This window comes from Oncorhynchus mykiss, chromosome 10, assembly GCF_013265735.2.
Source record: "Oncorhynchus mykiss isolate Arlee chromosome 10, USDA_OmykA_1.1, whole genome shotgun sequence".
Taxonomy (NCBI): domain Eukaryota; kingdom Metazoa; phylum Chordata; class Actinopteri; order Salmoniformes; family Salmonidae; genus Oncorhynchus; species Oncorhynchus mykiss.
Window position 1 is genome coordinate 48,263,244 of NC_048574.1, and position 22,386 is coordinate 48,285,629.

Below are 22,386 nucleotides of genomic sequence, written 5' to 3' on the forward strand. Positions count from 1 at the left end.
ATCATGACAAAAGAAACCAGAGTCCCTCCCAATGCTTGGGAACACAGAAAAAGGAAAATCACACAACTTTGTGGAAATATATTTTGTTTATTGCTGATTACAGACCCACATATGCAAGACACCAGACATGCAGTTCATTATATTGGATTTTCAGATATTTTCATTGGCTTTGTGCACGGAAAGTGACAAACTAAAAGTGCTTATAATTACCCATCACAATAACTATTAGCTAAGCAATCTCTCTGGGACACTGTTTTTCCCTTTAAGACTTTTGAATTAACAGCTACGGCTTTGAAGTTCCCCAGGGTTGAAATGTCTCCTGTAGAACATGACCCCAATCTTTAGGAAGATACTCGATTACCCCACCGAATCCACAGATTTCATCCAAATATTTGTATCCCTCGCTATCGCTGTAAAATGAAAAGTAAAACAATTGCTTTCAGCTTCACATCCCTGAAAAGCTGGCATAGCAGACCCACTGTTTCTGTTCCAAGTTCACCTCAGTCCTTGGCACAGTCGGAGCAGAAGATGTTCCCTCCGTTGGCCACAAAGCGCTTGTTAGCCAGGCTCAGGGAACACTTCTTGCAGTTGAAGCAGTACTCATGCCACGAGCTGCCCTCGTAGTTCACCACATTGGTGGCTTTGCCGAAACCTGGATGGGACCGAGAAAAAACAACAAACAATTACAAATGTGTACAATCGTTCAATAGTGGCGTTAGAGAGAGAGAGTGTGTGTGTGTGTGCTTGTGTGTGTGCGTCTGTGGGTGTGCGAGCGTGTGTGTGTGCGAGCGTGTATTGACCTGTTATGGGGTTCTGGCAGCCGCTGCATTTCTTGGCTACAGTAGTCTTGTAGCAGTCCACACAGAAAGCCTTCTCCTCGTGGGAGGTGAAGCGGGTCCCAGACAGAGGCTTTCGGCAGGAGCTGCAGACAAAACATTCTGAGTGCCATGGCTGCTCCTGGTAGTTCACTCCCCCGGAGGTGATGGTCTAGACAGGGGTCGGCAGAGAGTCAAGTCAGTTTAGAGGGGAATCGTCATGTCCTTTATACAGGAGAACCATTGGTTTCAAATCAACCACTTTGGTCCAATTGGCTTATTGACAATGAACATCCATCAATGATATCCAAGAATTTGGAGGTCATTGAAAAAATGAAATCTTTATGTTACCTGCTTACAGCTGACACAGGTCTTAGCAAACTTCTTCTCATGGCAAGGGCCACAGTAGATGTCAGTGCCTTTGGTCAGGAAGCTTTGGGAGCGGATGGGTTTTTTACACTGGTAACAGGTGAAGCAGTCCTCATGCCACACATTGCCTTTATACTCCACATTCTCAGAGCCTTTAGGAAAGAAAAAAACACACATCAGTCTCTATGATGGTTTAAAGGGGCAATCGGTACATACATTTTTTGACTTTTGAATTAATGATATATATATATACAGTCGTGGCCAAATGTTTTGAGAATGACACAAATATTAATTTTCACAAAGTCTGCTGCCTCAGTTTGTATGATGGCAATTTGCATGTACTCCAGAATGTTATGAAGAGTGATCATATGAATTGCAATTCATTTCTAAAGTCCCTCATTGCCATGCACATGAACTGAATCCCAAAAAAACATTTCCACTGCATTTCAGCCCTGCCACAAAAGGACCAGCTGACATCATGTCAGTGATTCTCTCGTTAACACAGGTGTGAGTGTTGACGAGATCACTCTGTCATGCAGATTGAATTTGAATAACAGACTGGATGCTTCAAAAGGAGAGTGGTGCTTGGATTCATTGTTCTTCCTCTGTCAACCATGGTTACCTGCAAGGAAACACGTGTCGTCATCATTGCTTTGCACAAAAGGGGCTTCACAGGCAAGGATATTGCTGCCAGTATGATTGCACCTAATCAACCATTTATCGGATCATCAAGAAGTTCAAGGAGAGCAGTTCAATTGTTGTGAAGAAGGCTTCAGGGCGCCCAAGAAAGTCCAGCAAGCACCAGGACCGTCTCCTAAAGTTGATTCAGCTGCGGGATCGGGGCACCACCAGTACAAAGCTTGCTCAGGAATGGCAGCAGGCAGGTGTGAGTGCATCTGCACGCACAGTGAGGCAAAGACTTTTGGGGGATGGCCTGGTGTCAAGAAGGGCAGCAAAGAAGCCACTTCTCTCCAGGAAAAAACATCAGGGACAGACTGATATTCTGCAAAAGGTACAGGGATTGGACTGCTGAGGACTGGGGTAAAATAATTTTCTCTGATGAATCCCTTTTCTGATTGTTTGGGGCATCCGGAAAAAAGCTTGTCCGGAGAAGACAAGGTGAGCGCTACCATCAGTCCTGTGTCATGCCAACAGTAAAGCGTCCTGAGACCATTCATGTGTGGGGTTGCTTCTCAGCCAAGGGAGTGGGCTCACTCACAATTTTGCCTAAGAACACAGCCATGAATAAAGAATGGTACCAACACATCCTCAGAGAGCAACTTCTCCCAACCATCCAGGAACAGTTTGGTGACGAACAATGCCTTTTCCAGCATGATGGAGCATAAGGAAAAAGTGATAACTAAGTGGCTCGGTGAACAAAACATCAATATTTTGGGTCCATGGCCAGGAAACTCTCCAGACCTTAATCCCATTGAGAACTTGTAGTCAATCCTCAAGAGGCGGGTGGACAAACAAAACCCCACAAATTCTGATAAACTCCAATCATTGATTATGCAAGAATGGGCTGCCATCAGTCAGGATGTGGCCCAGAAGTTAATTGACAGCATGCCAGGGCAGATGGCAGGGGTCTTGAAAAAGAAAGGTCAACACTGCAAATATTGACTCTTCTTGCATCAACTTCATGTAATTGCCAATAAAAGTATTTGACACTTATGAAATGCTTGTAATTATACTTCAGTATTCCATAGTAACATCTGACAAAAATATCTAAAGACACAGAAGCAGCAAACTTTGTGGAAATTAATATTTGTGTCATTCTCAAAACTTTTGGCCACGACTGTATATACCTATTGATTCTTGCTGAATATAACTTATGAGCTTAGTTGTCGTACCCCATCAGAACCCAAAATAAAATATTGTTTTACTCCTTTGGTTATAAATAATGTCATTGTAAACAAGTACTGAATAGCCTCAAAACATCAATTTTATGGATGGTCAGTCATTCCATCTATAGCTCTGTCTATGCATTTGAAACTGGTTACATTTCTCCAGACCCAACCCTCAGCTATTTATCAAAACAGTAGTGGGGTGTCCACTTTGTTATTGTTTGAACTGCACATTTCACGTGATGGAGAGCATCTAAGAAATGAATCATACAGAGGGCATAAATATCACTAGCTTCATCTAGTGTCAAACACAAATCAGTGAGTCTTAGCCCATAGTGTCCCTTACCGGCTAGAATGGCTTTGTAGCAGGCATGACAACGGGGGGCATCCTCCCGGGAGCTGCACTTCCCACACATGATGCGGTCATCCTTAGCACTGAAGGACTCCTTGGCTAATGGCTTGTAGCACTTGTAGCAGCGAAAGCAGTCTGCGTGCCAATAACGGCCTTTATGTTGCAACTCCTGAAGGAAGGAAGGAAGGAAGGAAGGAAGGGAGGGAGGAAGGAAGGAAGGAAGGAAGGAAGGAAGGAAGGAAGGAAGGAAGGAAGGAAGGAAGGAAGGAAGGAAGGAAGGAAGGAAGGAAGGGAGGATGGAGGTAGAGAGAAGAAAGGAATGGAGGAGGGAAAGAAAGTCAATGTTTTCAAATCAAATCTAATGTTATTGGTTGCGTACACATATTTTGCAGACGTTATCGCGGGTGTAGTGAAATGCTAATGTTCCTAGCTCCAACAGTGCAGTAATACCAAACAATACAAAACAATACACATAAATCCCCCAAAATAAAATTAAACAAATTAAGAAATAGAAACATTTCAAAGAGCAATGTCAGAGTCTGGAATATAAATATATATGTATATAATGGTGTGTACAGACATTATGGACAGTATATGAATAGAAAAGGTGTGTGCAGCAGTAGTTATATAGGATGAGCCTTGACTAGAAAACAGTATATACAGTTGAAGTCGGAAGTTTACATACACTTAGGTTGGAGTCATTAAAACTCGTTTTTCAACCACTCCACAAATTTCTTGTTAACAAACTATAGTTTTGGCAAGTCGGTTAGGACATGGACTTTGTGCATGACACAAGTAATTTTTCCAAAAATTGTTTACAGACAGATTATTTCACTTATAATTCACTGTATCACAATTCCAGTGGGTCAGAAGTTTACATACACTAAGTTGACTGTGCCTTTAAACAGCTTGGAAAATTCCAGAAAATGATGTAATGGCTTTATAAGCTTCTGATAGGGTAATTGACATAATTTGAGTCTAATGGAGGTGTACCTGTGGATGTATTTCAAGGCCTACCTTCAAACTCACTGCCTCTTTGCTTGACATCATGGGAAAATCAAAAGAAATCAGACAAAATCTCAGAAAAAAAATTGTAGACCTCCACAAGTCTGGTTCGTCCTTGGGAGCAATTTCCAAACGCCTGAAGGTACCACGTTCTGTACGAACAATAGTACGAAAGTATAAACACCATGGGACCACGCAGCTGTCATACCGCTCAAGCGTTCTGTGTCCTAGAGATGAACGTACTTTGGTGTGAAAAGTGCAAATCAATCCCAGAACAACAGTAAAGGACCTTGTGAAGATGCTGGAGGAAACAGGTACAAAAGTATCTATATCAATAATAAAACGAGTCCTATATCGACATAACCTGAAAGGCCGCTCAGCAAGGGAGAAGCCACTGCTCCAAAACCGCCATAAAAAAGGCAGACTACGATTTGCAACTGCACATGGGGACAAAGATTGTACTTTTTGGAGAAATATCCTCTGGTCTGATGACAGAAATAGAACTGTTGGGCCATAATGACCATTGTTATGTTTGGAGGAAAAAGGGGGAGGCTTGCAAGCCGAAGAACACCATCCCAACCGTGAAGAACAGGGGTGGCAGCCTCATGTTGTGGGGATGCTTTGCTGCAGGAGGGACTGGTGCACTTCACAAAATAGGTGGCATCATGAGTAAGGAAAATTATGTGGATATTGTGACAAACCTCTTCAAGGTTAGGAGCGTTTGTCACAAATTAAGTGGTAAACTGTCACCAAATCACCCAAGAATGAGAGTTCTTTCGAACAGTACCTGTGTGTTTGTTTCTCTGTCCTGGTCCACCCAGGCCGTAGGCGAGGTCAAGGATAGCAGGGTTTGGTCCACGAATCGGGTTCTCGGTAGGTCCAGGTCCAAACTCCAACAGGTAAGTCCAAAACAATCCAGCTCATACACGGTAAATCCAGCCCATCTCTATTGTCTCTTTCTCTATTGTTCATAGATCCTTCCAGCACACTCTCTCCCTCTTCCTGGTTTTTCTTGACCCTTTATCTGTCGGTCGGCTCCACCTTCTGAGGGTTCCCCTTGCTTCTGGGACTTGTAGTTTTGGCGGTCGGCCATTTTGTGGTCTGTAGTTCTCACAGGGGTGGCCATTTTAGTGATCGGACAGAGCCCGTTTATTAGTTCTGCTCTCACATATCTGCCATTTATCACTCGACCCCCTTCTTTGCCACACATCTCTCCCCCTAGATCGGACCCCCGAGGTCGGGCTACCGCAGCAAAATATGCGTGCATGCGGGATAACCCATCCACGTTTCCCATTTCCTTCCCTGCTCTGTGTTTCAAGTCAAAATGAAACGGTTGGAGACTCAAAAACCACCGCATCACCCGAGTGTTCTTCTCTTTAGCCCTATGCATCCAGGTGAGTGGGGCATGGTCACTGATGAGGGTGAAGTGGCGCCCCAGCAGGTAGTATTTCAGGCTTTCTAGAGCCCACTTTACTGCCAGCGCCTCTTTCTCAACGACTGAGTAGTTGGTTTCCCGTGGTTCCAGCTTCCTGCTTAAAAACAGGATGTGGTGTTCCACCCCTTCTACCTCTTGGGATAGCACTGCTCCCAAGCCGACCTCTGAGGCATCCGTCTGAACCACAAACTCTCTCTCAAAGTCTGGTATCACCAGCACTGGATTACAGCAGAGAGCCTCCTGTAATGTCCTAAATGCTATGGTGGCCCTTTCATCCCATTTTACCATGTTTGGCCCTCTGGCTCTAGTCATGTCGGTAAGTGGGGCGGCCACTGTGGCATAACTTGGGATGAACTTCCGGTGGTAACCGGTCAGCCATAGGAAGGCTCGAACCTGCTTCTTATTTACTGGTTTCGGCCATTCTCTAATTGCCTTCACCATCTTACGTTGGGGTTTGATTAACCCTCTTCCCACAGTGTATCCCAGATACTCTGTTTCCTCTAACCCCACATAACACTTGGCAGGGTTTGCCGTGAGCCCTGCCTTTCTATGGGCGTCTAACACTGCCTGTACCCGGGGTAAGTGGGATTCCCAATCTGGGCTGTAGATCCCCACGTGATCTAAATAAGCTGCGGCGTATGCTTTGTGCGGTTTTAGGACTTTGTCCATGAGCCGTTGAAAGGTGGCTGGGGCCCCGTGTAAGCCGAATGGCATGAAGGTGTATTGAAACAAACCGTCAGGGGTTGCAAAGGCTGTCTTTTCTTTGGCCCTGGGGGTCAGAGGAATTTGCCAGTACCCTTTTGTTAGATCAAGGGTCGTAATGTACCGAGCATTACCAATTTTCTCCATCTACTCGGGGCATGGGGTAGGCATCAAACTTGGAGATTTCATTTAGCTTCCGAAAGTCGTTACAGAACCGCAAAGACCCATCGGGCTTGGAGACCATCACAATTGGGCTAGACCACTCACTATGTGACTCTTCGATCACTCCAGCTGTCAACATTTTCTCTGTCTCTGCTCTAATCGCGGCATGTCGAGCCTCGGGGGGTACCCGATATGGCCTCATGCTCACTTTTCTCCCTGGTAGGGAAACGATATCATGAGCCGTAACCTCAGTTCGGCCAGGTACCTCTGAAAACACATCTCTGTTTTTCTGGATCAGGGTCTTTACTTCCTGTACTTGTGCTGGGGACAGAGTGGGTGAAATATTTACTTCGGCTGTCTCCTGAGTGTGTGTGGGGTATGTGACCATTAGTGTTTCTCTCTCTCTCCATGCTTTTAACAGGTTTATGTGATAAATCTGTTCCTGGGGCCGTCGACCTGGCTGTCGGATCCGATAATTGACTTCTCCAGTACTTCATATGGTCCTTTCCATGTGGCTAGTAGTTTACACTCTACCGTGGGGATCAGCACTAACACCTTATCTCCCGGTTGAAATTCCCTGTCAGGAAGCCCAGGACCCAGATGCACAGGGAGGTGTTCAGACCAAGGGCCCCGAGCTTAGTGATGAGGGAACAGAAACTATGGTGAACAGCTTGAAGAAAATAGGGACAACAGACTGGGATAGGTAGACATTGAATATGTCTGTAAACACTTCAGCCAGCTAGTCTGCATATGCTCTGAGGACGTGGCCAGGGATGCCGTCTGGGCCGGCAGCCTTGCAAGGGTTAACACGTTTAAATATCTTTCTCACGTCGGCCCCTACTACTGACGAGGAGGAGTAGTAAGGATAGGAGGACCAATGCGCAGCGTGGTACGTGTTCATGCTCTTTATTTAAACAAGCGAACACTGAAACAAAACAATAAACGACACGTGAAATAACCAACCAAAACAGTTCCGTGTGGAACACACAGAAAATAAACACCAAACACAAGTGGGAAAAGGCTACCTATGTATGATTCTCAATCAGAGACAACTAACGACACCTGCCTCTGATTGAGAACCATACCAGGCCAAACGCAAAACACAACATAGAACACGGAACATAGACAACCCAGACCATACTAAAACAAAGACATAACAAAGGAACTAAGGTCAGAACGTGACAATTGAAAAAACAATCCTGAAGCATAGATTCCGACTGGTCAGACCAAAGTTGAACAGTCCTTACACGGGTACTTCCTGTTTAAGTTTTTATCTTTAGGAAGGGAGGAGCAGAATGGTTTTCTCCCTCAACTGCTGTGTAGACAGTGTGCACTCATAAACAAGTCTAGACAGACAGTCTGCAGTCATGAAAACACATGCTGACCGTGTGCAGGTATAGACAAACCCATATGGAAACACACAAAAAAACATAACATGTAATATGTAAAATACATTTCATGGCAGTATATTAGACATGGGAGGTGTCACTGAACACACACACACACACACACACACACACACACACACACACACCTTGGAGTCGATGCCAATAGGACGGCGGCACTCAGTGCAGTTGTTGGCACAGAACTTGTCATGGCATCGGACACAGACAGGCTTCTCCTCCTGTTTAACGTACTTCTTCCCACTCAGGTCCTCCCGGCAGTATTTGCAGTTCATACTGTCCGCCATGGCAACATCAACAGCAGGGTAGCAAACACCTGGAAAACACACAGGCATAGAGGACATACTGAGCTGTTACTCTGTTTACCACAAGTGGTATGTTTCAGGAGCTGTCGTCAGAGTAAAATGGTGTAAGTCCTGCAGAGCACATCAATACAATTGAAAGCTATCAGATGTGGTAATGACTGGGTTTTACATTACTTGGCCACTTGCATTACTTCTTGTTGCCACAGAGGGACAGCGTAGCTCTAGTGGTGTAGCTCTAACGATATGAGGGAATGAAATAAGTGAACTGTGAACAAGGAGAGACGGAACACTATTCAATTGAAACCGTTCCCAGGGAAACCATGCCGTAATATTTACTGAAGGTGTTGATAAGATGCTATTTGTTCAACATCTTTTAACAAGGGAGAACATTGAACTGGGTTGGAGCCCGGTTGCTTTGCTGTGTAATCACAGCAAACAAGAGGTAGACTGTGCATGTTCCTCACATCATGCTTATCTTCAACTAATATGACCGGCAGGGATGTTGTAAAACAGAGAATGAACTGTGACTGGTTGAAAGGGCATAAAAAGGTCTGGAGAAAATCACCACGTGCCCTGCCATAGATCACAAATAGATCCCTGATGGTAGGGTTAGGATGACAGAAAATAAATCAAATCCATTTGTAAAATGAGTGGAACCTAAACAACGGAGACTGATTATAGCCTACACACACCTTTTTGACTCTAGCAGCATGTTCTTGTGCATGTACTAGGTGTGAGTGTGCATGTGTGTGAACATGCGTTCGTGCGTGTGAACGGTATGTTTGTGCAGGGAGGTGTGCACATGAAGGAATGCCTGGTATGAATGTGGTGAGACCTGGACTGTTGACACAGCTCTTTGACAGACCCAGTGAGCGTACCCTCCCTTTGGACCCCCTCTGTGAAGCAGAAGAGGTACTAAGGACCCACAGCACACAAAAACTAGACTCTTACGTTCATCTATTACAATGTGTACGGTTATTCCATTGTTGCTAGGACAGAAATATGCATGTTTAACACAACAAAATACAATATGCTGTGTGCAAACACTTACAATACAGAACCGATGGTGTTTGAAAAAAGAAAATCATGTTAAAGAGCTTGTTGTTGTAAGTGCAGTGTAAAACAGTCAGAACCCAGGGAATGTCTGCCACTTCCTTAGACCTGACCACAGACTTAAATAGCCCGGCCATTTTCACTGCACTAGCATATTTCAGACAGTGACATTTTACTACAGTCTGAATGCACAAACCAAATTGGAGCTCATTCATGTCACATGTTGTCTCTACCTATCTTCCCTACCATCTCCTCATCTCCCGTAGTAACCTGTAAAAGACTGACGCATCACTTAAGCACATGAGAAAACAAAAACGAGAGGGGCCAGTGCCCACAGAAAGTTTCCATAATCGAATGTATCTTCTGTTGAGTTGACAGCCGAGGCCAACCCACACCTTCTCTGTCTTTTCTCTTCTTCACTTCCTCGGTTGAAATCCTTCTTTTTCCCCCTTCTATTCCACCATCGCTCACCCCCCCCCCCCCATCTCTTGATCTCTCTCTTTCATAGACACACGTGACGTTATCTACATTTCCCCCTCCTCTTATGTTGTTTTTACCCCCCTCCCCATCTCTTGCTCTCTCTCTTTCATAGACACACGTGACGTTATCTACATTTCCCCCTCCTCTTATGTTGCTTTACCCCCCCCCCCCCAAAAAAAAGGAGAACTGGCATCTATGTTAAGGTATGACCAATGAGAACATTGAAATGAAAGAAGTCAATGACTTTATCTCTGAGTGAGCCACCACCACCATTATCAGTAGCCCGGGTGGTTTGGCAGTCAGAGGTAACTTGAGCTACTCAGAACAATGACCGCCATTCATAGGCCAGCCATTCTGCTTTGTGCTGCATGCTATCATCACTGTTTTCTGGTCAATCCTCGACAAATGCAGACACGTACGCACATGAACTTTACAATGACTCTGACGATGACGTCAGAGGTAAGCAAACTTCTTTTATCTGAATTGATCTCATCTCCATGGAAACGATAAGAGTTATTTGGAAACAGAGCGGTAGACTCTTGCTTCTCTGACATCTCGTGCCAGCATCTGGATCCTGGTTGGGTATGTGTGAAGGGCTACAGCCAAAGAGGGGACACGGCAAAACCAGAGCATCTGTGGCCAGGTCTCTCTCAGCAGGGGATATGCATCAGCCACGGGACTCTACGGAAATTCCAAAGTGGTTGGCAAGCCATATACTGCCTTGTGGCCTCTCTCCCCCTCCCTCTCTCTCTGTAGTAAAGTTGTTTTTATCCTTCTGGCCATGGAAAAGGGTTTGGTGCTTTACCTCACCCTAACCAGTGGCACAAATGAGGGAGACCTAATTAGAATTGGGACAATGACATCATCCTGTGGTTCAAACAGCTTTTAGACACACACACACACACACACACACACACACACACACACACACACACACAAACAGAGAGAAGACAATTCAGCAGCTGGGGAAGCATTGTACGGTTCTGGTATGTTGGCATGAGCTTATCACTAAAGAATGTGGAGGAAAGCTGAGAAACAGGACGTCTGGTAGACTGGTGGCACAGTCTGCTTCAAGCTGTCAACAGTCTGCAAAAACTGCCAAACTATTTTCAGAAACTGCCTATAGTCTAGTTCACGCACAAGTACACACTATCCTTCCAGCAATACACTTTTACTAGACATGAGCCAGATATCTATCAGCAGCTGACTGACACCGACCAACATGGGCATTTTACAAGGGGCTCCGTATGACATCTGTGTGAGTCATACGTTATGATCACTTTCACAGATACTTGTAAAAAAGGTTGAAAGTAGGCCAAAACAGGCAATGTATGCCCCCCCCCCCCCCCCTCCCCTCTCGGTCTCTCTTGCTCTCTCTCAGTACCTCTTTCCCTAAAGAGCTCACCTGAACTCAGTAGCTCAGTAACTGAGAAGTTAGGTTGTACAGAAAAGAGCAGACACTAAACAGCTAACAAAACCTTGGGGTTACTTGCATAACCCTGGTTCCACGATAATGTGAGTGAGATGTCTCACAATCGGATTCACTCAGTGGATCACTTATGGCTCGAGTAATGACTCACACAATGTCTGTTGGAGACAGACAAGGTGAGTGGCGAAAGAGGTGAGCCCCTCTCCTCCGAATAAGACGCCACTCGCCCACCCACTGGTCATTCTCAAGCGTGCCTCTGTTCCTTGCGCTCTTTCGAGCATGGAAATGCGGTGAGACATCTACTCATATTATCGTAGAACCGCTTCGATGTCTGACGCTCAAATCAAATCACATTTTATTTGTCTCGTGCACCGAATACAACAGGTGTAGACCTTACCGTGAAATGCTTACTTACAAGCCTGCAATGCAGTTTTAAGAAAATAAGAGTTAAGAAAATATTTACTAAACAGTCCATGACTCGGGTGACTGGAGTCTTTGACAATTTTTTCCTCTGACACCGCCTAGTATATAGGTCCTGGATGGCAAGAAGCTTGGCCCCAGTGTGTACTGGGCTGTGTGCACAACCCACTGTAGGTTCTTACGGTCGGATGCCGAGCAGTTGCCATACCAGGCGGTGATGCAACTGGTCAGGATGCACTCAATGGTGCAGCTGTAGAAGTTTTTGAGGATCTGGGGACCCATGCCAAATCTTTTCAGTCTCCTGAGCGGGAAAAGGCGTCTGTCTTGGTGTGTTTGGACCATAATAGATTGTTGGTGATGTGGACACCAAGGAACTTGAAACTCTCAACCCGCTCCACTACAGCCCCTTCAATTTGAACGGGGGTGTGTTCGGACATCCTTTTCCTGTAGTCCTTTGTCTTGCTCACGTTGAGAGAAAGGTTGTTGTCCTGGCACCACACTGCCAGGTCTCTGACCTCCTCCCTATAGGCCGTCTCATCGTTGTATGTGATCAGGCCTACCACCGTTGTGTTGTCAGCAAACTTAATGATGGTGTTGACGTTGTGCTTGGCCACGCAGTCGTGGGTGAACAGGGAGTACAGGAGGGGACTGAGCACGCACCCCTGAGGGGCCCTGTGTTGAGGATCAGCGTGGAAGATGTGACCCTTGCAACCTGGAGACGGCCTGTCAGGAAGTCCAGTTGCAGAGGGAGGTGTTTAGTGCCAGGATCCTTTGCTTAGTGATGAGCTTTATGGACACTATGCTGTTGAACGCTGAGCTGTAGTAAATGAAAAGCATTCTCACAATGGGATATGGCTAACTCCCGTATTACAGACATGTTCTCCAAAGCCAGGGTAGTCCCAACATCATCACCACTCCTTCTGTAGAAGTCAAGGGCGGCGGGTGGAAAGCCATAAGCTCTAAGGCGAGACAATTGCAATTGAAACGGACCTCAGGTGTAATGGCGGGATTGAGTAAATGTTACCTTGGATAAACTTTAGGCACGAGCGGTGGACTGACAGTGCGTGTAGCTTACTCACTCGCTTTGCAGATGTAAGGGCAATCAGCAAAGATGTTTTGAAGGAGAGATATTTCAACTCCAAACCTTCCAGAGGCTCAAAAGGTTGCTGTGGAATTGCCTCAAGCACAATAGACAGATCACAAGATGGGGCTAAAGGCCTGGAGAATGGGGGTAAGCGTAACATAACAGAAGGTGTTTCCCTATTCTGTTAATGTCGAAGCCTACATGAGATCGCAGCTAGTTAGACTTTAACATTGGATAAAGCCTTCGCTCTGTCCAAAAGGTTCTGCAAGAAGCATTAAACCTCGGATACAGAGCATTGGTAAGGAATAATCTGTTTTCGGTCCCACGACATGTTTCCATACAGTGAGGGTGTAGAAGTGGCTCTGGCACTGTATAGTCTCAGTGACTCTGAGAGTGCAGCCTGTTGCATTCAGATTTCTCCTGTCACGGGCCTGGCCCAGAGGGCCATGGTTCCTAGGTGAGGATGGAAAATCTCTCAATTCGTAATGGTAGTTGCCAGGGATTGTCGTAAAGCAGAAGACTGATCTCTGCTAACCAAAGCCTCCCTGGCCATCGAGGGGCTACCAAGATTAGGAATAATCAGTGTTCCATCACTCTGCTCAGGGTGGGGAGTATCAAGCATGGAGGAGGAAAAGAGTAGAGCCAGCGCATCCAATCCCAGTGGTGCGTATCCTGCTATTGCAAAGAACAAAGGACAGAGCATATCTTTGTGCAATGCGAAGAGATCTATGGTGGCTATATCATATCTCTCCCAGATCTGGTTCACCATCTGGGGATGGAGTCTCCAATCCCCGTAAAGGGGATTCCCTCTGGACAACTAGTCCGTCCCTACATTCAGTACACCCAGGACGTGAATTTTTCTTTAAGGGCTTGTAAAGTAAGCATTTCACTGTATGGTCTACACCTGTTGTATTCGGCACGTGACAAATAACATTTGATTTGATTTGAGGTGTGCGTTGCTCCACAGAATAATCTTGACAGCTAGTCTGTGTAGATGCAGAGAGCAAGTTCCACCCTGTTGGTTGATGTATGTCACCACAGCCGTATTGTCTGTCCTGACAAGGATGTGACAGTTTCGAAGAAAGGGCAGAAAGTGTATTAGGGAATTAACCACAATCTGTGCTCAACGTTATCTTTCAATCAAGGTGCTGTCATGGACACGGGCAATGGGCAGATAACCAACGCTGGGAGTCTCTCAGTCTCAGTCATCGTAGCTGTACTAGTGAGATGGTGGACGCCATCAAATAAAATCTAATTCTATTGGTCACATACACGTGTTTAGCAGATGTAGCGAAATGCTTGTGCTTCTAGTTCCGACAGTGCAGCAATATCTAACAAGTAATATCCAACAATTTCACAACAAAAACCTAATACGCACAAATCTAAGTAAAGGAATGGAATTAAGAATATATAAATATATGGATGAACAATGTCAGAAAGGCATAGACTAAGATACAGTAGATAGTATAGAATACAGTATATGCATATGAGATGTGTAATGCAAGATATGTCACCACAGCCGTATTGGTGTAGACATTGTTAAAGTGACATTATCAAAGTGACTAGTGTTCCATTTATTAAAGTGGCCAATGATTTCAAGTATGTGTATGTAGGCAGCAGCGTCTCTGTGCTAGTGATGGCTATTTAACAGTCTGATGGCCTTGGGATAAACGCTGTTTTTCAGTCTCTCCTCGCCTCTCCTCCTCTCCTCGCCTTCTGGATGATAGCGGGGTGAACAGGCCCGTGGCTCCGGTGGTTGTTGTCCTTGATGTTCTTTATGGCCTTCCTGCGACATCGGGTGCTGTAGGTGTCCCGGAGGGCAGGTAGTTTGCCCCCTGTGATGACCTGTGCAGACTGCAGCGCTAGGAGACATGTTCTGAGTGTGACCGAGTGCACCCTGTTGAACAGGTAGAGGCACTGTCGGGAACAACGTGATGTGGTCGTCCAAGAGTAGCTCGATAAGAGAGAGAACCCAGCTTGATGCCTAGGTATTCTATTCTCTGTGTGGGCACCAAACAGCTCTTTTTCTGGTTGATCTTGGACCTTTACTCGGTGCGGTGGGTTACAAGGGAAGCCGTGTCACGTACCGCTTGCTCCTGCGTAGGGAAGCCAAGCAGGTAATCGACGATCTAGGCAGAGCTAGAGCTCCCTGTACACACTCACTGAACGTCCGGGGAGCCAGGGCGAGCCCGAATGGAACAAAAGGCAAACCTGAGAAACCTCCTGTGTTGACTGAATACTTACAGTGCCTTGCGAAAGTATTCGGCCCCCTTGAACTTTGCGACCTTTTGCCACATTTCAGGCTTCAAACATAAAGATATAAAACTGTATTTTTTTGTGAAGAATCAACAACAAGTGGGACACAATCATGAAGTGGAAACGACATTTATTGGATATTTCAAACTTTTTTAACAAATCAAAAACTGAAAAATTGGGCGTGCAAAATTATTCAGCCCCCTTAAGTTAATACTTTGTAGCGCCACCTTTTGCTGCGATTACAGCTGTAAGTCGCTTGGGGTATGTCTCTATCAGTTTTTCACATCGAGAGACTGACATTTTTTCCCATTCCTCCTTGCAAAACAGCTCGAGCTCAGTGAGGTTGGATGGAGAGCATTTGTGAACAGCAGTTTTCAGTTCTTTCCACAGATTCTCGATTGGATTCAGGTCTGGACTTTGACTTGGCCATTCTAACACCTGGATATGTTTATTTTTGAACCATTCCATTGTAGATTTTGCTTTATGTTTTGGATCATTGTCTTGTTGGAAGACAAATCTTCGTCCCAGTCTCAGGTCTTTTGCAGACTCCATCAGGTTTTCTTCCAGAATGGTCCTGTATTTGGCTCCATCCATCTTCCCATCAATTTTAACCATCTTCCCTGTCCCTGCTGAAGAAAAGCAGGCCCAAACCATGATGCTGCCACCACCATGTTTGACAGTGGGGATGGTGTGTTGCTTTTACGCCAAACATAACGTTTTGCATTGTTGCCAAAAAGTTCAATTTTGGTTTCATCTGACCAGAGCACCTTCTTCCACATGTTTGGTGTGTCTCCCAGGTGGCTTGTGGCAAACTTTAACCGACACTTTTTATGGATATCTTTAAGAAATGGCTTTCTTCTTGCCACTCTTCCATAAAGGCCAGATTTGTGCAATATACAACTGATTGTTGTCCTATGGACAGAGTCTCCCACCTCAGCTGTAGATCTCTGCAGTTCATCCAGAGTGATCATGGGCCTCTTGGCTGCATCTCTGATCAGTCTTCTCCTTGTATGAGCTGAAAGTTTAGAGGGACGGCCAGGTCTTGGTAGATTTGCAGTGGTCTGATACTCCTTCCATTTCAATATTATCGCTTGCTCAGTGCTCCTTGGGATGTTTAAAGCTTGGGAAATCTTTTTGTATCCAAATCCGGCTTTAAACTTCTTCACAACAGTATCTCGGACCTGCCTGGTGTGTTCCTTGTTCTTCATGATGCTCTCTGCGCTTTTAACGGACCTCTGAGACTATCACAGTGCAGGTGCATTTATACTTTGATATTGATTTGTTAAAAAAGTTTGAAATATCCAATAAATGTCGTTCCACTTCATGATTGTGTCCCACTTGTTGTTGATTCTTCACAAAAAAATACAGTTTTATATCTTTATGTTTGAAGCCTGAAATGTGGCAAAAGGTCGCAAAGTTCAAGGGGGCCGAATACTTTCGCAAGGCACTGTAAGTGTCCTGCATGTCAACTGAAGTAAACCAGTCGCCTCGGTGAATAGAGCAAGACAACATGTCTCAGAAAGAAGTTGAGGACCCGTATGTCCAGGATGGGACAAGCTAATTGCCCTCTCCATGCCGCGAAGCCTTGGCTCGTGGAGGGGGACACCGGGTTGTCACGGTACCCAGGTCAGCGGGGCACTCGCCTTCCTTACTGCGAAGTTCACACTTCTGACGCATGGTGGCGACAGAAGGTCAAAACAAGAGGTCCAAACAAGGTCCAAACAAGTTGAGCCACAAGGCTCTCTCCCCCAGCACCCCAAGGATCATGGCACGCCCACAGCCTTGGATGGCGCTTCTGGAGGCCCGGAGATTGAGATCTGCAATGATGCAGATCTCGTCCCATAGGTCCTGGTTTGGCTGTCTTTGATTAAGAGATTGCCCATCTCTTGTAACAAATCTGCCTGGTAAACCAACAGTGGGGATGTTACGTTCAACGCCTGTACTGGACGTGCCGCAAATACGTAAACTTTTTTGAATATGGAGACTGTGAAGCGCTCCGTATTCCCAGGGAGAGCAGTGGTGGTCATAGAAGAGAAACTGGGGTTGAGGTGGCTAGCCAATGACGGCTCACCACCGGCAGCTTGCCAAGGCCTATCAAAGTGTCTGGTTTGGACCTTGCTGGACAAGAGCTTGTCCCAGTTGAGTTGGGTTTCTGCCACGCAAGCTGGGACCACTGGGAGTAGTTGCTTCACCTTAATGGAGAGGAGCAGGGATGTTCTCTTGATAAGTGCGTGAATTGGACCATTTTCATGTCATGCTAAGCATTCAAAATATAACAAATACTTTCGTGTGTCAGGGACAATGTATGGAATAAAAAATACATTATTTTCCTTAGGACTGTAGTGAAGTAAAAGTAAAAGTTGTAAATAATATGAATAGTAACGTACAGATACCCAAAGAAATTACTTAGGTACTTTAAAGTATGGTCAGGGTGTGATTTGGGGTGGGCATTCTATGTTTTTGTTTTCTATGATTTTGTATTTCTATGTTTTGGCCGGGTATGGTTCTCAATCAGGGACAGCTGTTTATCGTTGTCTCTGATTGGGAACCATACTTAGGTAGCCCTTTCCCTTTAGGGTGGGAGGTTATATTTGTTAGTGGCACTATAGCCCTGTAAGCTTCAAGGTTGTTTTCGTTTGTTGGCGACATTTACTAAATAAAAGAGAAATGTACGCTCACAACGCTGCACTTTGGTCTCCTTCCAACGACGGCCGTGAGATACAGAGCCAAAACAACAACTAATGTGTCCCTGTCCCAATACTTTTGAAGCTCACTGTATGTAAAGATATACAGTACCAGTCAAAAGTTTGAACACACCTACTCATTCAAGGGTTTTTCTTTATTTTTACATTATAGAATAGTGAAGACATCAAAACTATGAAATAACAAATATGGAATCATGTAGTAAGCAAAACAGTGTTAAACTAATCAAAATATATTTTATAGTTGAGATTCTTCGAAGTAGTCACCGTTAGCCTTGATGACAGCTTTTCACACTCTTGGCATTCTCTCAACCAGCTTCATGATGTAGTCACCTTGAATGCATTTCAATTAACATGTGTGCCTTGTTAAAAGTTAACGCATTCTTAATGCATTTGAGCCAATCAGTTGTGTTGTGACAAGGTAGGGGTGGTATACAGAAGATATTTGTAAAAGACCATGTCTATATTATGGCAAGAACAGCTCAAATAAGCAAAGATAAATTACAGTCCATCATTACTTTAAGATATGAAGGTTGTCAATCAGGAAAATTTCAAGAACTTTAAAAGTTTCTTCAAGTACAGTCGCAAAAACAAACAAGCGCTGTGATGAAACTGGCTCTAATGAGGACCACCACAGGAAAGGAAGACCCAGAGTTACCTTTGCTGCAGTGGATAAGTTCATTAGAGTTACCAGCCTCAGAAATTGCAGGCCAAATAAATGTTTCACAGAGTTCAAGTAACAGACATATCTCAACATCAACTGTTCAGAGGAGACTGCGTCAATCAAGCCTTTGTGGTCGAATTGCTGCAAAGAAACCACTACTGAAGGACACCAATAAGAAGAAGAGACTTGCTTGGGCCAAGAAACACGAGCAATGGACATTAGACCGGTGGAAATCTGGCCATTGGTCTGATGAGTCCAAATGTGAGATTCTGTTCCAACCGCCATGTCTTTGTAAGACGCAGAGTAGGTGAACGGATGATCTCCGCATGTGTGTTTCCCACCGTGAAGCATGGAGGAGGAGGTGCTTTGCAGGTGACTGTTAGTGATTTATTTAGAATTCAAGGCACAGTTAACCAGCATGAATACCACAGCATTCTGCAGCAATACGCCATCCCATCTGGTTTGCACTTAGTGGGACTGTCACTTGTTTCCAACCGGACAATGATCCAACACAGCTTCAGGCTGTGTAAGGGCTATTTGACCAAGAAGGAGAGTGATGGAGTCCTGCATCAGATGACCTGGCCTCCACAGTCATCTGACCTCAACACAATTGAGATGGTTTGGGATGAGTTAGACCGTAGAGTGAAGGAAAACTGTTCAGCATGTGTGGGGAGTCCTTCAAGACTGTTGGAAAAGCATCCCAGTTGAAGCTGGTTGAGAGAATGCCAAGAGTGTGCAAAGCTGTCAAGGCAAAGGGTGGCTACATTGAAGAATCTAAACTCTAAAATATATTTGGATTTGTTTAACACTTTTTTGGTTACTACATGATTTCATATGTGTTATTTCATAGTGTTGATGTCTTCAATATTATTCTTCATTGTAGAAAATAGGAAAATAAAGAAAAACCCTTGAATGAGTAGGTGTGCCCAAACTTTTGACTGGTACTGTAGGTATTTTGGTATTTTATTAGGATCCCCATTAGCTGTTGCAAAAGCAGCAGCTACTCTTCCTGGGGTCTACACAAAACATAATACAGAATGACATAATGCAGAACAGCATTAGACAAGAACAGCTCAAGCACAGAACTACATACAATTTTAAAAACGCACACGTAGCCTACATATCAATGCATACACACAAACATATCAATGCATACACACAAACTTTCTAAGTGTCTAGATCTTTGGGGTATACTGCCTACCATTTTACAGGATGGATAAGAGTCAGCTTTATATAGCAGCCATACAGAAATATGAGCAAATTAAGATTTTATGGAGCACTGAGCTCATAGTAATTAATTTTCTGCGTGCAACCTCTGACGTTAGCTCTTTTAAGGGAGCGGGAAAGCTGCTGAAAGAACGCGCTCTATGGCCCAACATCTGTCCGATAGCACAATTGGACTTTAAACCAGACAAACACAGACACACAGAGACGGAGAGAGAGGAGGTGAGAGAATGAGTGCATAAAGAGAGAGAGCGATAGAGAGCGATAGAGAGAGAGAGAGAAAGAGAGAGAGAGAGAGAGAGAGAGAGAGAGGACAGGAATCCATTTAATTGATCTTGGTGATGCATGTTTCTGCCATCACATGCCTCAGTCCCAGAGGTCCATCCCTACACTGAAAAATCTTAACAAGAAACAGATTTTGGAGGAAGATTTTCACAAGTCAGCATGTTGCATATGATATTTCAGCCAACGCCCCAACCAACTCAACACATTACTGCAAATAGCCCTACAGCATTTTTTAAAGTCTCTAATTGATACAAAGGAAATAGTATTCGGTGTTTAAAGAAAGATGACGATCTATTAAAGCAGGCATATTCCTATTACTAACGCCGGTGATTTAACCGAAGTCGCCAGAGTTTGCTATGTAATTATCATGGAGCCAATTCATGTGCAGAAAACTATTAATAATAGGCTTGTTAAAATGCGGTATATATTGCTGATTCTCGAATAAAAGACAGACATGAAATGCAGAAGTCGAAGATGCACATCAGAAACAATATCAGTATATGTTGCCATGTTGCATTATATGGACTGGCTAACGGTACATTCGTGTTTACATAGCTTTTACATTCACAATTGAATCGAAAAACATGCCTTGCCAACATGTCTACAAATACTTTCTAATGTCCTTGTATTAATCAATAACGACAAGATTTGGATCTGTCCATGCAACTTACCAAGTTCAAATAAAGTTGTGGGACGCGCACCCTGATCTGCACAAGCGCCAGTTATTCTGCACAGGATATAGCCTACTACTGTATAAGGCACCTACAAAAAAATGCAAACCACTCTGGAGGCAGGATATAGGGTAATAAATCATGACAGGATATGACTGCCTTCGAATAAACGCAAAAGTACTGTATTTCCATGCAGAATATATTGGCCAGGTCTTCAGGAAATGGTTGAATTAACAATAAGCCTACTTATTGGTCTGAAATGTTGATTGATCTTTGTTTTTAATTGTAGCACTATTCTTTACACAATTGTTTTAAACTGAAAGTGTAGCCTATTTTAGGGGTTTTCAAACTGGGATCTGCGGAGGTACTGCAGGTGGTCTGCGATTTTTAAAAATATATCATTGGGAAACTTTTGGGGGAGGATTTTTTGGTGATTTAAAAAACAAAATTATGAATAACGCTAGGTGCAAAAGAATACCATCATGGATAACATTTCTATGTATTTGCATCCAGTATGAAAGAAGTTAGAAGTAGTTTCATGAGCCAATGTTGACTAGCGTTAGCGCAATGATTGGAAGTTAGCATGCTAGCTGTTCCGGTTCAACGGACTTCTGGGGAAGTAGATAAATGGCTTCATTGCCAAAATCTCGAACTATCCCTTTAATATGGAGGAAATTACTGGCGCTAATTACAGGGTTGTTTCTGCATAGAAGTGGTAATTTTCGGGATGGAAAAACAGTTAAATGACCAAAAACAGATAGAAAGCAAGCAGATTTTAAAATAATATATATAGATATATCTATATATATTTAATACCATCTTTGAGAACTAACAATCAAATAAAAGCTCGACAGTAAGGAAGAATCAAAACATGTTTAAAAAAAAAACGTTAAAAAAACAGGCATTCAAGGCACATGGCCATTGATTTTGTTGAGCAGAGGAACATTTAGCCATGGCAAAATGCATAGAGCTAAAATGTCTCTCAGCTCCATGCCAAACTTGCTGGAAATTAGATTCAAAACTGCAAAGTGTTCTCTCAGCTCAATAGAAAAACCTGAAGAATTGCAGAAAATTTGCTTTACAATAGCAACATTTTCTCTACTCCGCCAATATACCTTTCTAGCTAGATTACTGAGTTCACACTTGCTCTTCCAATGAACTGTGGGGAGTTCAAATAATGACTGTCTACCAAATATATTAATTTTATAATGTTGATTAACGTTACTTCTACTTGCCATTATCATTCACTTGATGATAAAACAAGACGTGATGTTGTTTTGTTATGCTAACATAAATTGGGGTCCCTGGGTCGCTGATTTGCCTGGGCAGGGGATTCTGGGCAAGAAAAGTTTGAAAACCCCTGGCCTATGTGATATAAAACAAGTTACCGTTTAACACATACTTGCACATAAATACACACACAGTGAGATGGATTTGCCTTTTTTGGTAATAGCAACATTTTTAACATATTTTTATTCACCATTAAGTTCACATTAAGTTCACATAATAAAGTATTTTATTGAGCTGTTAGTAACTTTGTCATGTACAAATGAATAATACAGATCTAAGGTTTTGTTTCTCCCCACATCCACCAATTTAACTTTCTTTTTTGAATTCACATTTCAAGGCAAAAACAAAATATACATCAATATCATACACCCAAATACGGTTGGAACAAATAAAGAATGCCTCACCTTTTCAGGTTGAATTTGCTGCTACTTCG

At 43.9% G+C, this 22,386-nt stretch overlaps 1 protein-coding gene across 3 annotated transcripts; it reads right to left on the reverse strand.

Moving 5' to 3' along the window:
• Nucleotides 1-67: 67 nt before the first annotated feature.
• On the reverse strand, nucleotides 68-20,817 carry fhl1b (four and a half LIM domains 1b). 3 transcript variants are annotated; one of them, XM_021618854.2, is made up of 7 exons: nucleotides 20,664-20,817; nucleotides 8,222-8,406; nucleotides 3,378-3,552; nucleotides 1,167-1,336; nucleotides 801-987; nucleotides 500-652; nucleotides 68-410 (listed from the first exon to the last, which is right to left on the reverse strand). In XM_021618854.2, the coding sequence occupies exons 2-6, from the start codon at nucleotides 8,375-8,377 to the stop codon at nucleotides 501-503; spliced, it is 840 nt and encodes a 279-aa protein (XP_021474529.1). In that variant the 5' UTR covers nucleotides 8,378-8,406; nucleotides 20,664-20,817; the 3' UTR covers nucleotides 68-410; nucleotide 500. The 3 variants fall into 3 exon arrangements, with proteins under 3 accessions (XP_021474529.1, XP_021474528.1, XP_036789146.1); XM_021618853.2 differs by having other exon boundaries at nucleotides 68-652; XM_036933251.1 differs by lacking the exon at nucleotides 20,664-20,817 and adding an exon at nucleotides 8,570-8,589 and having other exon boundaries at nucleotides 68-652.
• Nucleotides 20,818-22,386: the final 1,569 nt, after the last annotated feature.

Coding starts and splice junctions, on each gene's coding strand:
- fhl1b (XM_021618854.2), bottom strand. CDS start 8,377: ATGGCGGACAGTATGAACTGCAAATACTGCCGGGAGGACCTGAGTGGG. Junction 988..1,166: donor CCTGTGTCAGCTGTAAGCAG/GTAACATAAAGA, acceptor ACCCCTGTCTAG/ACCATCACCTCCGGGGGAGT. Junction 653..800: donor CTGCCAGAACCCCATAACAG/GTCAATACACGC, acceptor GGTCCCATCCAG/GTTTCGGCAAAGCCACCAAT.